Below are 16,461 nucleotides of genomic sequence, written 5' to 3' on the forward strand. Positions count from 1 at the left end.
TATATATTTATTTATTTATTTATTCTGTGGTTTATTTTTTTTTTTATTTTTTTTTATGATAGTCACAGAGAGAGAGAGAGAGAGAGAGAGAGAGGCAGAGACACAGGCAGAGGGAGAAGCAGGCTCCATGCACCGGGAGCCCGATGTGGGATTCGATCCCAGGTCTCCAGGATCGCGCCCTGGGCCAAAGGCAGGCGCCAAACCGCTGCGCCACCCAGGGATCCTTATTCTGTGGTTTAAATGAGGAACCCCAATTGAGAAATGCTACAAGGCTCAAGGCTCTTTTAGGGGTCATGGGGCCTCTTTTTTACAAACTGTCAGGAAAAGACCGTGCTGGTGAGGGTGGGGACAGTCGATGGTCACAGTCACCACATCCCATTCCAACGTCTGCGTTTTAAAATGTAGGTGCTTTTCTTATCTAGGTGTGGTGAGGCCAACAGATGAGGACACAGCTGCCATTGAGAAGGTAGCTTGTTATGCTTAGATCCTAAAAAGACAGGACATGTGATACAGGGCCGCACGGGGAAGCACCAGGGTCAGTCAGGAGGCAGAGGGAGCCAGGAGGGACCATGGGCAAGCACCTGTACTGTGGTTCCATGAGAAGGAATGAGCGACAGGGAGTAAGCAGGCCGAGGATTGGTTGGCCTGAATAGTTTCAGGGAGCTCTGGGAGCATCGGGGCTGTCCCTGGTGTCTAGTACCTGGTGTGGTGAGGGCAGGTGGACAGTGACCCAGAGGTGAGAGCTGGGTGGAGGAAGTGGTTTGGGAATATGAGCGTTTGGTGTGCATGTGAAGAACTCTCCCCTGGGCAAGGAATTAGCTAACCCCGGGAGGGGCAGTCCCTCCAGGGTCAGCCAGGCTCAGCCAGGCTCCAAGATGCCAAAGCATCAATGTAGAAAGAAAAAGGCATGCTTAACATAATCTGGGAATCCCAGGTGACCTCCTGGGTGTATAGTAAATAGGAACCCAAGGGGTAAGATGCAGTCAAGGTCAGTTGTGTTAAAGCCTGGAAGTATTATTAACTCTATTTCCCCCGTCTCTTTCAGCCCACTTTTTCACAGTCTCTTAAATCACTTGAACGCACGCTTTTTATTCCATTTATAGAAAACAGCACTGTTTTATGTTCACTGTCCAGGTGGCTTGGAGTTCCAACAGGTTTGGCCTCCAGGCTGGGGGCTTCCCCGGCTCTCCTGGGGATGTTCCCATGGAGGATTTTGAAAAACCCCAAAGTGACAGCGCCTCCTTCAGGTTCAAGCTGAGAATGGTCATGGCAGAGGTGGCATTTGGGACGTTCAGAAAGACAAAAGAAAAACTAGTGAATGGTTTGAATTGCTTTGAGGATATTTTTAAGAGGTCAAGTTGCAGGGGATGGGATTTTCCAGTGTTTTCCAGAAGTGCTTGTGAATTGCCAGATGTGGGGTCTTACACAATGTCAGAGGGCCTGCATCACCAAGCGCTCTTAGCCTCCCAGAGATTTCTTTTTTTATGGTGCGGTGCCACCACAGGCATCCAGTCTTTGGTAAGAGCCAAGCAAGATTTCTTGAAGTTCAAATTTAAAAAAAAAAAAAAAAAAAGGCAAAAAGCAGGATTCTTTTTCTTGTTTAAGTGGCATCTTTATTTCAAACTCCCGGTTGGTCTGTAGGTGCTGCTCATTCCTGCCTACATGGGTTGGAGGTGAGCACTAGTAGGAGTGCTGTCTTGAGCAAAATTGTCTTCTAACAGACTCCAGGGGAAGCATGGAAAATAAACAAGAATGAAAATGCATTTCTTCATGGCACCTGCAATCCTTCAGGCGTTCCTGTGAACAGGGGAAGGCATGGGAAGAGGTGTCGTTTTGGAATGCTGCTGGTTCCGTAGCCGCACCTCTTTCCACCCTGAGACTGCAGCTCCAGCTGCAGCCAACATCTCCAGGACTCCAGGACCCTGGCAGCCTCGGCCGTGGGCACGAGCTTCCCAGGCCTCTTTAGGTTTCAGATGCACCCGGCAGTTCTGGAGAGCGGGCATCTCTGCGTCTTTCCCCTGCTCGATACTTTGCACCCTGGATGCTTGAATGATAGAGTAATCGGCTTCCCTGCAAAGTCTCATTTCCTTCGGGCAGCCAGACCACTAGTCTCTGCTGACAGCCAAGGTGCAAATTAGAAGGAAGAGTATTTGTCACGGCCCGTTCGCAGGTCTGTCGGGGCGGCCCCACGTGGTGGTGCCGCATGCTGGGGAGGGCTGGAGCCTGCTAAAAAGGTGGCTTGGGTTTTGAGCCGGAGAAACAAAAGTGCAAGGCCCCCGACACAGCCAATGATCTGTCGCTCTACCCAGAAGCCTATCAGAAACAGGCTGACATCATCACAGCTAAAATACTCCACCAGCTGTGTTTGCCACGAGTGACAGGATCGGGATCAGGAGAGAATCAGAGAGAAAGGAAGGGAGCCGGAGAACTGATATCTGGATTTCATTTACGTTCCGAGGGCTGAGAGCTTTCCTCCCTCATCAGTGCAGCGCTGAGAAATTTTTCTCCCCAGGCCTGGAGAATCAGCCGTGTCTTCTCCACTAGTTAGAAATTACTATCACCTGCACCCGCAGGGAGATTTGGGGAGGTGCAAATTGTTTAACTTAATTAGCAAAATCACAGAACTGATTGGGGAAGTTGTGGGAGAAGGGATGGTTTTCCACCCAACAGATGGATGGCTTTATGACTCCAGGCATGTGTCCTGCATGGAGGGGGATCCCCAGGGATGCGTTTGACCTCAGAAAACCTACTGTGAGCATCCCCTCCGGACGTGGCATGGTGTGGCCCGGTGGGGGAGGGCTGCAAGACAAGTTGCCTTACCCCAGAGCTGCAGTTTTTTCTCCTCCCTAAAACTGGTAAATGATTCCTTATACAGGGTGACATCTCAGGCCTCCTCCGTTTTTGTAATACTGGGCTCTTCTGCCTCGCAGCGCGGAGCTCGTAGAAGCTACCAGCAATTCTCTTATCAAAAACCAAAGCGGGGATCCCTGGGTGGCTCAGCGGTTTAGCACCTGCCTTCAGCCCAGGGTGTGATCCTGGAGACCTGGGATTGAGTCCCACATCGGGCTCCCTGCATGGAGCCCGCTTCTCCCTCTGCCTCTCTCTCTCTCCTCTCTCTCTCTCTCATGAATAAATAAATAAAATCTTAAAAAAAAAAAGGGGGGGACATTCAAGGGACTCTTTACTGACCCCATGTCCATAATCAGCACACAGACCTCATGGGAACTAAAGCCATCCCGAATAAAACTGAGGGGTTTTTCCTTTTGGTGATTATTTTAAGGAGCTGAACTCCTAATTATTATTGTGGAAAGACGCCTCCAGTGTTGTCTCCAGCTGAAGCTCCAGACAAGGCCGTGTGGGAGAATAAAAAAAAAAAAACCACTGTCGCAGATTTGTCACCGTCCCTGTGGCTCTGCTACACCAGCTGAAGTATTTGTCTTCACAAGGCAATGTCTTTGCACCCCGTGCCCCAGCCCGCTGCTAGGGGAGCACGAAGGGGAATTGCAGGTGTGATCTGTTACCATGAAATGCAACGCACGACGTTCTTTTTCTTTCTTTCTTTCTTTCTTTCTTTCTTTCTTTCTTTCTTTCTTTCTTTCTTTCTTTCTTTCTTCTTTTTCTTTCTTCTTTCTTTCTTTCTTTCTTTCTTTTTCTTTCTTTCTTTCTTCTTTCTTTTTCTTTTCCTTCTTTCTTTCTTTTCTTTCTCTTTCTTTCAAGATTTTGTTTATTCATGAGAGACAGAAAGAGAGGCAGAGCCATAGGCAGAGGGAGAAGCAGCTCCCTCTGGGGAGCCCCATGCGGGACTCGATCCCAGGACCCCGGGATCACACCCTGAGCCAAAGGCAGACAGATGCCAACCACTGAGCCACCCAGGCGTCCCACGACAACTCTTTCTAACAAATCTGCATCTCCTTCCTCTTCTGCTGAAAGGCAGGTAGCACCTTCCACCCTGGGTATAGGCGAGCCTCCCTGCTTCCCTCATGGGTGCTGATTCTGACTGAAAGCCCCAATGGACAACAGAATCACTTCCCTGCGGCCTCACTTCCAAATACAGTCTGCTTGATAGTCTTCTCCAAGATTGAGCCTGTGAGTCCGTGGCAAGTCCCAGAGGGGATCCCCAGGCAATAGTGGGAGCCAGTGCAGCTCCATGGGAGGTGTGGCATCCTCTGCGGGAGTGGGAAGCTAGTTAGCTGATTAAGAAAATGCCAAACCTGGAGCTAAAGACACCTAGGTTGGAATCTGTCTTCCACCTCTCCATAGTACCAGACCTTGGGCCCATTGTGAACAAATTAGTGCACAAATACTTTATCATGCAGACACTCTCAGCCTCCCAGTCTGCTTATGTAGTGAGAAGAATGAGAGTTGTTGTAAGGAATAAAGAAAATGTGTTCAAAGGAAGTAGCACAATAGGTAGCACCCACTAGGCCCTTGACAATGTCAGTGGCCCTCCCTACTTCCACCTAGGTGGCTTTGGCCCTGAGAAGAGAAAGGCTAGGAGTACCTGGGTGGCGCAGTCGGTAAAGCAGCCGCCTTTCGGTTTCGGCTCGGGTCATGATCTCGGAGTTGTGAAATCGAGCACCACATCTGCTCCCCGTTCAGGTGGAATCTGCTTGAGCTTCTCTCTCCCTCCGCCCCTCCCGTTGGTGCGCTCTCTCTCTCTCTCTCTCTCTCTCTAAAATAAACGAATAAATCTTTAAAAGAGAGAGAGAAGTTAGATTCTGAAAAAATAAACAAAAGGCTTCATGCTCTAAAAAAGAATTTGTCAACAGATAGGCAGTGGGGAAAAGTCCAGAAAGAAGGATAAAGTTCTCCAACAAGTGCAATAAGCCATTTTCACCCTGCCTGTATTCCTATGGCATTATTCGCATGAGTGGCCCCGAAGCACCCACATGGCTATTTCTGCAGAGGGGGCTAAATGACCTCCTGCAAGGTGGTGTGCATATAGGCAAGCTGTGTTTCTCTGAGCGTGAGCTGGACTGGGGGGACGGGCTGGTGGCCCAGCCGTCCATGTCGGTCAGAGCCCCAGAAATGGAGGTTCCAGGCACCTTTCTTCTGCCAAGTGTCCACTGGGTGAGCCTCTGCACTGGATCTCCCCCCCTCCCCCCACCGGGGAGCCTTCGACTTCCATCCAGCAGACACGTTCTGCCTCTGAACAGCCTCCCCATCCCTCTGTCCCATGCTCCCCGGGCTCAGCTCTTCTGAAAAGTACACAAAGCTTGCTCAGTAGAATTGTAGTACATTTTGTTTGCAAAGTGCTCGGGGGTTGACCCTTTCCTTGGACTGTGTCTTTCCTGACTGGTGAGCTGTTTATGTTATTAGGGCTATCTCTCACTTCCCAGATCCTCCCGAGGCGACTGCTCAATATTCAGTGCCGTTTACCTCGTGCAGCTGTCCTGGGGTGCACATGTGTGTGTGCACGTGTGTGTGTGTGCACACGCACACCCATGCGTGCTAGTACAGCATGTTATAATGATGTGCTTACTGCACGTCTACCAATGGCTTTTCTTTCATTCCACTATTTCTAATTTGACTGCTATGTTCTGTGACTCATCAGTGGCAGCATTATGCTTTAATGGATTAGCTGGTGCCTAAAAATAGCCAAAGCTCTCATGCAAGCAACACAGAAGTCTGTATAGTCCCTTAGCAGCCAAGGCAAACCAACTTGCCAGTATTTTACATGCGGGGCTTGGTGGGAATGAATCCTAATGTATCAAAAAATAGTGACCTCCCTGTGTGCAAAAGCCCAGCACTGGGCCTCTGGTCCAGTTGCTGATGATAATCTTCCTCCCAGTGCTCATGCCAGAAGGACTCCAAGGGAAAGAAATGGTATCAAACCACATTTCTGTTTGTGTCTCTGTGTACCTTTAGAAGGAAGGAAGGAAGGAAGGAAGGAAGGAAGGAAGGAAGGAAGGAAGGAAGGAAGGAAGGAAGGGGAAAAGGGGAGGAATGGAGAGAGGGAGGAAGAAAGGAAGGAAGAAAGAAAAGGAAGGAAGGAAGGAAGGAAGGAAGGAAGGAAGGAAGGAGAAAGAAAGAGAGATGCTCTCCTTTAGCCTATGTGTGACATAAGCGTCCCTAACCAGGTGATCTTGCATATATGATGGAAGCAGACTCTCGCTATTGCTTGCAACTGTTTTTTTAATTAATAGACTTTATTGTTTAGTTTTAAGTTTACCAAAAAATTGAGCAGGACGTACAGGGATTCCCAAAGACATAGTTTACCCCTATGATTAAAATCTTGCTTCTGTGTAGTGCATTTGTTACAACTGATGAGTCAGTATTGATACACGGTTATTAACCGTAGCTTACGTTAAGGCTCACTCTCCACGCTGTACATTCTGTGGGTTTGACAAATGCCTAATGTCATGTATTGAGTGTTTCTGTATCATTCAGAGTAGTTTCACTACCCTAAGGAAAAAAAAAATCTATGTTTCACCTCTGCATCCTGCCCATCTCCAACCCCTCCCCGGAGCCCTGGCAACCCAGCCACTCATCTAGTCACATCGCTGTACTTCTGCCTTTTCCAGAATGTCATATAGTTGGAATCACGCAGTATGTAGCCTTTTCAGATTGGCTTCTTTCACTTGGCAATATGCATTTAAGTTTCCTCCGTGTCTCTCACTGGCTTTGATAGCTCATTTCTTTTTAGCAGGGACTATGTTGTTTTTCTAAGGCTCACCTTTTAAGACCCTGGGAGAGGAGTGCAAGTGGGATAGAATCTGTGTGCCTGAGAGCTGCTCTAGCCACCTGTTGAGTCTGATCCTAACAAGGCCTCCCCAAAGTAGAGGCTCTGGGAGCCAGCCTAAAGTGTACGAGGAGAACCCAATGTGTCATTCGGGATTTGTGTTTGGGAGTGTCTCTGAGCTAGGGTGTGGGGTTTACCGAACAACCCTGAAACGCTTCCACCAAAGACTGAGTCAGGTTGAGCATTAACATGATTAAATGTTTTAAATAGAACACTCACAGATATTCTTACACTCGGCTGAAGAGTTGTGACTGTTTTTATTAATGATTTTTCAACACTGAAGTAAATGGTTCTCTCACTTAGCCTCTCCTGGGTTTTCTGATTTTCTTGATGTTGAGAACCATAGTCAGGCACGCTGGCCTCCAGGGAGAGCAGATTGGCTCTTTTCTACTGATAAAACAGGATCAAGAATTGTACTTGCAGACAAAGTTGGCAATTCCCAACTTCACCATTTCACCAAAAGCAAGCCATGTTCACGGAAGCCCAGCTTCTGGACCATCTCGCCGATCCCTGGTGAGGGCATAACTTGTACGTTTGGGATAGTGTCAAGCAAAAATGTTTTGTAAAACAGATGCCCTTCACATTTGTGAAAACAGGGATTCTTGTGGAGGAAAGGGGAGACATATTTAAACAACAGACGTTTTGTTTTCTTTATATCTTGTTTTTGGTGATATGTACATATGTGTGTATATAGACATAGCACCCATCTAAGATTGAAATATACACCCAAACAGCATAAATATGTGGATATGCATACAGTGTTTAGATACAGTAGTTGTTGACTAAGTAGTTAAAGGAATTTTATTAAACTCACACACAGGAGAGCTAAAAAAGATCTTAAAAGCCAGTCATTAGGCAGACCAGGAAGGTGACATTGAATAAATAATCATCAGCCCGGAAGCAAGGGTGTGTTGCCTCTCTGTCTTGGTTCTTCCATCCAGAATAGAAATTGGAGGTGATCGTTTTAGAGGAGCTGATTGCAGGGAGAGGGTGCTGGAGAGAGGGCGGGGTGGGCAGATTTCTCATGGAAGCAGCGGTGAGCTAACGGGTGTGCCTGCCACAGCAGGAGGAGGGCAGGAAAGGGTGGAAGAGGATGGGAGGTAACCCACCCCTAAAAAGGAGAGGTGCTGGCTACAAGGCATCCAGAGATGAAAGGCAGAGGGGCCTCAAGCTGACATAGGACAAAGGCTGTTCATGCTCACATTTCATCCTGCAGACTGCTCAAAGTGTTTGGAGAGGAATGTATTTATGGGTTGAAAAAAAGAGAAAATGGGCCGTGTCGAGCCACCAGAAGTTATATAACATCTTTGGTTTTATCTGGTACTGCCCTCCTGAAGATATTTTCATTGGGGTTTAACCAGAGACTATGTGAACCCCGGCATGAATGAATTAATGATTTAATGAATGAATTAATGATTATTAGCGCATCTGAAAGAGCGCAACAGGGAACTCGGGAGTGGAAAGAAAGTACCTGAAGTGTGATTCAGTGAAATCACGATGAGTTGAGGCAGCTACAGCTCGGCCTGGAAAGCTGCCTATTCCTGGGTGAGCCAGTCCCAGGGAAGGCTCTGCTCTCTCCCTGGGGAGGACTGGGAGTCCAATTTAGCCCTGGCTGGTGGAAAGAAACAAGGACAGCTGGAGGCTTCCAGCGTCTAAACATTGACCTCTGTTGGCCAGTCGTGCCATTGCAGTGTTTTTACGGATGGAGAACAACCACGGACCTAGTCTTTCAGATTTTTACTGAGCACCTGCTACACACCAGGAAGTATTCCACACTCTGGTGTTAGAACAATGAGCGGAACAGCCAATATCTCTGCCCTCATGGAGCATATCGTCGTGGGGAAGTCTGGGGGAAGAGGTGAAGCAAACAAATATGTAAGCAAATTTTAAAAACAATGCATCAAAAGATAATAAGTGCTATGGGAAAAAATAAAGCAGCCTAGAAAGGTTAGGGATGCTAGGGACGGTGGGTCGTTACTTTCAGGAGGGTCGTCAGCAAAGCTCTCTCTACAAAGGGGAATGGGAGGCAACAGTACACAGGGCAGGACGGATCCCAGATGGAGGGAATAGCAGATGCACAGACCCAGAGGCTCGTGTCTTTTGTAGTTAAAGATTCAATGAGGAAACCGGTGTCAGTACAGAGCAGTGAGTGGTGGCATGAAGGTATGCAGACCACATCAGGCTTGTTCATGGAGGCTTTTTCTCCCAGTGAGAAGGTGGCTTGGCCAGGGCAGTGGTGGTGGAGGCAGGAAGAAATGGTTTCATTCTAGATATATTTGGAAGAGGGAACCAACAGCATTTGCTTGTAATTTGGAGGTGTGCAGTGTGAGAAAGAGCCGGGTAAATGATGATTCCCAGCACCTTGACCTGAACCCCTAGAAGGATGCAGATGCCATTCATGGAGATGGAGAACAGAGTAGGTGCCAGTGGGCAAGGGCGTATCAGGAGGTATTTTGGACACATAAAGTTTGGGTTGCCAGTAGGCACCCACGTGGATGTCATCAGACAACATGGTTGTCATTATCCATCTACGCCCTTGTGAAGTTACTTGTTTTGTTTGCATGTTCTGTTTCCTCACTGAAGGCAAGAACTGGATCTTCATCCAGAGATACTTTGTTCTAGTCCCTGACACATAGCAGGTGCTCAAGATTATATATTGAATTTTATTAAAACTGCTAGCCCTGGAGCGTGAATACTTGATCAATAATATCTTGAAGCTCTTGGCACCATAGGGAAGACCCACGTTGGTCTCGAATTCAGGCATTTCACAGACTCATCATCCTGGTTTAGAGTAGCATCAGGTCACAAAACCCCACCTTCTTTGTTTCACATCCAAAACAGTACCCATTGACGATGACAGCTTGTTTTGAGCTAGATAATGCTCCTCACCAAGGGAATCCCAAGCAGATTCCCCCAACCACATATATCCTCACAGAAAAAAAAAAATCCCTTAGTGTGATTTCTTCATTAACTGTTAATGATAGGTTAACCTTTAATAATGTTTATGTCCTTCTGACAAGCCTAATTATGAAATAAAAATAGATTTGTTATGAACACTTGAGTGTGCTTATTTGAGAAATGTGCAGCAAGGCTTTGACTTTCACCAATGAAAGAGACAAAAAAAAAAAAAACGTATTTAACTTATTTTAGGTCACATCTATGCAGACCTAAAAATGCATTATCTAGCTAATTCAGTCTACATAATTAGGGAGGAGAAAAATATTAGGATAAATATTAGTGAGGATAAGTAATTAGCGAGGACAAAAATAACATTCAGCCTCAGCTATCTGGTCCACTGCTTACAACGATCAGATTATCCAAATAGTCTTTTGCTCCTAATTTGCGTAGACCAAGCTGAGGATGTGTGGTGTGGCATCTTTTTCCAAGATAGCAGAGGTTCCCTGGGAGGAGACAAAGCCAGAATTGAGGAAGAAGGAACCAAAAGCAAGCCTTTGAAGTAGTAGAGGAGATCTTCCCCAACCTGTCCAGGTTAAAAATAAATTCTATTATCATCAGCTCTTTATAGGCCAAAGCTCAAATATTCTTCTTTCCTCTTCCTCGTCACTTTCCTTTAATGCATTTTCTAGGTAGGCTGTTCAAGCTATAGTCCACGTTACAACATTTAATTCTAAGACTTGTCTTGGGAGTTTTGAGATGAAAGAGTAACAAAGGGCTTTCAGAATGCCCCCAAATGTTGTAATGTATATAATGGGAAGCATATGCATCTGCATCATAGCTTTTGGAGCAATCTGGATCGGTAATGTTACCTATTACACCAGGGCTTCAAAGACCTTTCTTCTTTCAGATGAGTCTACAGGTACTTGGCAACATGTGGACGTTCAGTTAGATTTGTCTACAAGTAGGCAGGAAATGTTATATTCAGAACATGACATGCTGCTGGCTTCTCTGAGGAGTTTGTGTACTATGGCACCTACACCAAGACCCTACCCATTAAGCAGGTGTCAGGCTGTCTGTCAGCAAGGAGACAGACTCTACTCAAGTGCAGGGGAGCATCTAGGAAAATGCAGAGCCCAAAAAGAGGGCATTGTGTTTAGAAATAAGGTTAGTAGTATTTTGAACATCACGTTACCTCTAACCAGTGTTATTAGGTAGATGAGCAAATTCTTATGAGGTATTTACACTTGAGAACTTTGTCCAAGTGATTTTCAGTTGCAGCTACACCATCCCCACTTGAAGTAGGATTTATTCCTTCTGCTCGGTGTATGATGTTAATGGCTCTGAGAGGTTTGGAGCAGGATTTATGAAACCAGCTCCAGGTTGGTCCTCCCAGTTGGAACTCGGTGGGCATCCCCATCCAATACTGTACCTTGTAGGTATGTTTCTATATACGTATATGCAAATACATATGTATAAGCAAATACATACGATATAGTTCTGTCATTAAATATCAGCCTCATCACCCACTTATGTAGGGAGATTAGAATTGTATGCATAGATATATAAGGCAGACACTATTCCACAACTTTCTGAACCATGAAATAAAGCCATGAGCCCGTGCTATTTACTTCAAATAACATTTATCACTGTTGGGGGTAGTGGTAATGTTAAATTCATCTCTTTTAGTGGTATTGGAATATTTTTGTTCACAGGGGCAGAAATAGGAGCATAGGAAAAGAAAATGAGTCTGGGAGAGCCAAAGACTGGGATTAAATTACTGTTCCATCAGCTTATAGCTATGATGTTAGGCAAATGATTTAATCTCTCTGAGACTATATAGTTCCTTATTTGTAAAATTGGTACAATAGTACTTTTTTCACTAGTCTGATGTGAGCATAAACAAGATAAATTTTTGTGAAGCTCGTACCTGAATGTTTGACAGGTACAGACACTCAAGAATTGTTAGCTCTCTTTACATTATTAAAATAGTCCAGTGGCTGAGTCGGTTAGGCGTCTGCCTTCGGCTCAGGTCATGTTCTCAAGGTCCCGGGATCCAGCCCTGCCTTGGGCTCTCTGCTCAGTGAGGAGCCTGCTTCTCCCTCTCCCTACCTCCTCTGTTCTCTCTTGCTCTCTCAAATAAATAAATAAAATCTTTTTAAAAAAATAGCCCAGAACAATTTTCCCCGCAGGTAATATGCACATTTGTATGGACTCATGCTCAACCATATTATGGTAATAAACTTGCATATTCGCTCCAGTTGTCTCCTCTAAAACTACTTATGGCTTTTATGGAACAAATAAAGTATATCATTCAAGAAGTGTGTGTACAACTAGATCAATCATAGTTATCAAAAAAGATAAAGTCGGTAAAATAGAAAACCACAGTCCATATAAAATCCCACAGTCCTTTTAAATCACATGGACATTTGCTACTTTTAGGTTTGGAAGGGGGGATTTTAATTATGTACATGTTTGTGTATATGTACCTGTGTATAAAATTCAACAAAACATTTTTCATATTATTATATATAGTTATTATTTTGATTTACCCACATCTATCACTTTCATTATTATTTGTACCTCCCTGCATCTACAAACTTCCATCTGGAATGATTTTTTTCTCTACATAAAGAATACTCTGTAGTCTTTTCTTTAGTGCAGATCCCCTGGTGGTGAATTCTCTTAATTACTGTTGTCTGAAAAATGTCTTTATTTTGCCTTCATTCCTGGAGGCTCCTTTTGTTCAATATAGAATTCTTGGTTGGCAGTTCTTTTTCTTTAGTGTTTTAAAGATATTCCACTGCCTTCTTAGACAAAACACTTCCATTTTTTAAACCAGTAAATTTTTACTTAAGGAATTTCACCTGGGATTCCTTTGACTGCCAATCACCTTAGCTCCTCCAACGTCAGAATCACAATCTCCAAAATAGCCCCACTAAAAAGAACCTTTGCTCGATCCACAGTTGTCGCTGCCCGTGAGTCTCTAGTTCTTTTGGTTAGGCTTCTCTCATCTCCACTTGAATATGGACAGACTTCAGAACTTCCCCACGTATAATCTTTGCACTTGCTTTTGGTTTTGTTTAGCTCACAAAGACTTAGACAAAGAGGAACTCATTGTTTAGTGTGAGTTTTGATACAGGTGAGAAGGAACGTGATACCTAGAATAGTTCCATTCTTTGCATTGAGACGTTAACTATGAATTTATTCGTTGCCTGTTTTGAGGTAATGTATATTTTGTGCTGGAGACTTTGAGGATTTTCTTTTCCTGTCGTTGGTGTACAATAGTTAAACTGTGCCCTGCTGAGGTGAGAATTTCTTTTTATTTTTCCTGCCTGGGGTTAGGCCTTCTTGAATCTGCAGATGATTGTCTCATACCAATTTTGGGAAATTCTGAGCTATTATCTCCTCAAAAATGTTCCTTCTGCCCTATGATCTCCCTCTTCTCCTGGTAGGATTAAACTTAGGAGCCTGTTAGATCCTCTCTATGTGTCTTCTGTGTCTCACCTCTCCTCTGTGTTAACTATCTTTTTATCTCTGGGACTCATTCTATATAGTTTCTTCCAAAGCATTAATTAAGGAATCCAGTTCCTGGGCTGCCTGGGTCGCTCAGTGGTTTAGCGCTGCCTTCAGCCCAGAGTGTGATCCTGGAGACCCAGAATCGAGTCCCACTTCAGGCTCCCTGCGTAGAGCCTGCTTCTCCCTCTGCCTGTGTGTCTGCCTCTGTGTGTGTGTGTGTGTGTGTGTGTGTGTGTGTGTGTCTCATGAATAAATAAATAAAATCTTAAAAAAAAAAGGAATCCAGTTCCCAAGTTCTCTCATCAACCTCATTTATTTGGTTGGAAAACCCATTGCATTCTCCTGATTTTAGTGAATGTATGTTTCTTTATTCTAGAATTTTCATGGATTTTTTGAAAATATATTCTAGTTCTCTACCAAAATCCTCAAGCTTGTCTTTAATCTCCTTAAATATTGTAAACATAGGTCATTTTAAAGTCTGTTTCTGATGACTCTACCTCAGAAGTCCCTGTGGGTCTGTTTCTGTTATCTATTGTTTCCACTGTTTGTGTTCATGTCCTCTGGTCTGTTCATGGACCTCATTACTCTTTTTTGAGTGTTTTATTTGAAAAACTGTGGAAATAAAGACCTTAACCCAATTTTAGGGCTTTAGATGATTAAAGTCTGAGCTTCAGACCCTGAGAGGACCTGTGTACTTCTGGTTCATCTTACTCCTAGAGTATAGCCCTTAGCACTTTGGGGTCACAGCCCAAAAGAGTAGAGCTCACCAGAAAGCATCCTCCCTTAATACACCTAAAGGGTGCCCTGAATTTCATTCCCTACTCTCCTCCTCTCCCCACCTCGCAACCTTCCCCCACCCCTTCTTGAGATTACCAGAGGTCTACTTGGTTTTGAAACTGCTCAAGGTCACAATGCGCAAATGCTTTCAGGGGAAAATAATCCCAAACACCAGGTTTAAATCTCTCAGCTATCACCCTTCCCTGAGCCTTACGTGGTTGGTTTTTCATTATCTTCTTTTCCGTCTAATGCAATCAGAAATAAGTTTTTACATTTCACCCTTAGTTTTTGTTTGGTTGGGTTTTGTTCAGAGTATTTAGTTGTCCTCAGTAAGAAGATTGTTCCAGATTACATAGTCTACTACCTCTATAAAAGCTATTGAAAGTTGACTCTTTCAAATTACTTCATTGTTTTTTTTCTTTTTTATATAGCATAAAGTTGAAGAAAATAAATTTCTATGAAAATTAAACTGTTAGAACCTCAAGTGCATTTCAACCTAATTTAATGGCAACAGTAGGACGTTCACTGGACACTATCTCCTTGCCTATGCTCACCTATCCCCACTTCCAAGAGTGTCTTCCCATTGCAACCGCACCTGTACTCCACCCCTGTTATGTTTGAAAACTCAGCACAGTGTATCCTCATCCAAGAAAACTTCCTTAATCACCTCTTCTTCAAACTGGTCTGTGCCTTTCCTCTGCCCTCCAACAACCTGATACTGGTATTAAAGTATTATAACCCCACTCACTGTGTTGATTGGCAATTATGTTCATGTGTCTCTTTTGGCCACCGATTGTGAGCTACTTTGAGACCAGGACTAGGGCTGTCTTTTTCGGTTTATTTCCACAGCACAATACACAGGTTGCACATGATGATAGAGAAGAGAGCAACCTATTGAGAGGATATTGAGCTTCCCCCACTTTTGGTATTTATTTTCAAACAAATGCACAGGCTGATTTGAGTACCTGGTGCTTGACCTTGGATGGGCCAACTACTTGAGCTGTGTCCTAAATTTTATCATCTCCCCAACATTGTCCACCCCTCAAACCTCTCCAAATGCTGCCCAGCCCTCAGCTCCGGTAAACAGGGAAGCCCTCTCTGTTTACTCCAGCCTTCACTGTGTCCGCTCCCTTCGATTCTTGAGTACACACTCATTTATCCAATAAATATTTATTAAGCTTCCACCATATGCCAGGTGCCCTTTTAGGGGCCAGGGATATAGCGATAAACAGGTAAAAGGGCTGCCTTCTGGAGCTTGTATACAGTCTCATTCTGATCCCTAATTACACAAGAATAGCATTTGTCCAGCGAGCTGATAAAAGTGCAAGACTTTTATCTTGTGCTCTCGCTTGAGTCCCCTGCAGAGCCTAGCTTAGTGCTAAACACCAAGTACCTGTTCTGGCGTCCTTGGGGACCGATCCATTTATTTTTAATTTTATTTATTTATTCATGAGAGACACAGACAGAGGGGCACAGATATAGGCAGAGAGAGAAGCAAGCTCCCTGCTGGGAGCCTGCTGTAGGACTTGATCCCAGGACCCCAGGGATCACGACCTGAGCCAGAGAGGCTGATGCTCAACCCCTGAGCCACCCAGGTGGCCCTGGATCCATTTGTCTTAAAGGAGGCCGGCTAGAGAGCCCATAGTTAGTGAAATGATAATTCTGAACACTAAGTGGACTTTTACTGGATTCCCCCCAACACCCATATACGGTTAAGTACTGTTGCAACCAAAAATTAAGAGCCTCCTTTGTGTGTGTTGGTGGATGAGGTTTGTGGAAGGAAGTCTTTTTTTTTTTTCCTCCTCATTTGGCTTATGCCCAGGCGGCAGGCAGCGTAAGACATAAAACAAGAATAAAGCATCCTCCTCATCCTCCTTCCTCTCTGTCTCTGTTTCCACAGGTCAGCGTGGAGGTTTTGGTAGAGTACCCTTTTTTTGTGTTTGGACAGGGCTGGTCATCTTGCTGTCCAGAGAGAACCAGCCAGCTCTTCGACCTGCCGTGCTCCAAGCTCTCCGTTGGGGACGTCTGCATCTCGCTGACCCTCAAGAACCTGAGGAACGGCTCTGTTAAGAAGGGCCCGCCCGTGGATCCCGCCAGCGTCCTGCTGAAGCACTCAAAGAGCGACGGCCTGGCAGGCAGCAGACACAGGTACGCCGAGCAGGAGAACGGCATCAACCAGGGAAGTGCCCAGATGCTGGCCGAGAATGGCGAACTCAAGTTTCCGGAAAAAATCGGATTGCCTGCAGCGCCCTTGCTCACCAAAATAGAACCCAGCAAGCCCGCAGCAACGAGGAAGAGGAGGTGGTCGGCCCCGGAGACCCGCAAACTGGAGAAGTCGGAAGACGAGCCACCTTTGACTCTTCCTAAGCCTTCTCTAATTCCTCAGGAGGTTAAGATTTGCATTGAAGGCCGGTCTAACGTAGGCAAGTAGAGGCAGCGCGGGGCAAGGAAACTCGGCTCCCCCTTCTCATTTGTATCCAGATTACTGTACTGTAGGCTAAATAACACAGTATTTACATGTTACCCTC

General features: G+C 45.2%; 1 protein-coding gene across 4 annotated transcripts in view; it reads left to right on the plus strand.

The window, feature by feature from the left end:
* Nucleotides 1–16,461, plus strand: part of ATXN1 (ataxin 1) — a 403,943-nt gene extending 387,482 nt beyond the window's left edge. For all 4 annotated transcript variants that reach the window (XM_025999330.2, XM_025999331.2, XM_072729076.1 and 1 more), the window contains one exon: nucleotides 15,834–16,461. In XM_025999330.2, coding sequence (XP_025855115.1) covers nucleotides 15,834–16,364 — 531 coding nt within the window. In that variant the 3' untranslated portion in view covers nucleotides 16,365–16,461. The remainder of the gene's footprint in view (nucleotides 1–15,833) is intronic.

Source organism: Vulpes vulpes, chromosome 12, assembly GCF_048418805.1.
Source record: "Vulpes vulpes isolate BD-2025 chromosome 12, VulVul3, whole genome shotgun sequence".
Lineage (NCBI taxonomy): Eukaryota > Metazoa > Chordata > Mammalia > Carnivora > Canidae > Vulpes > Vulpes vulpes.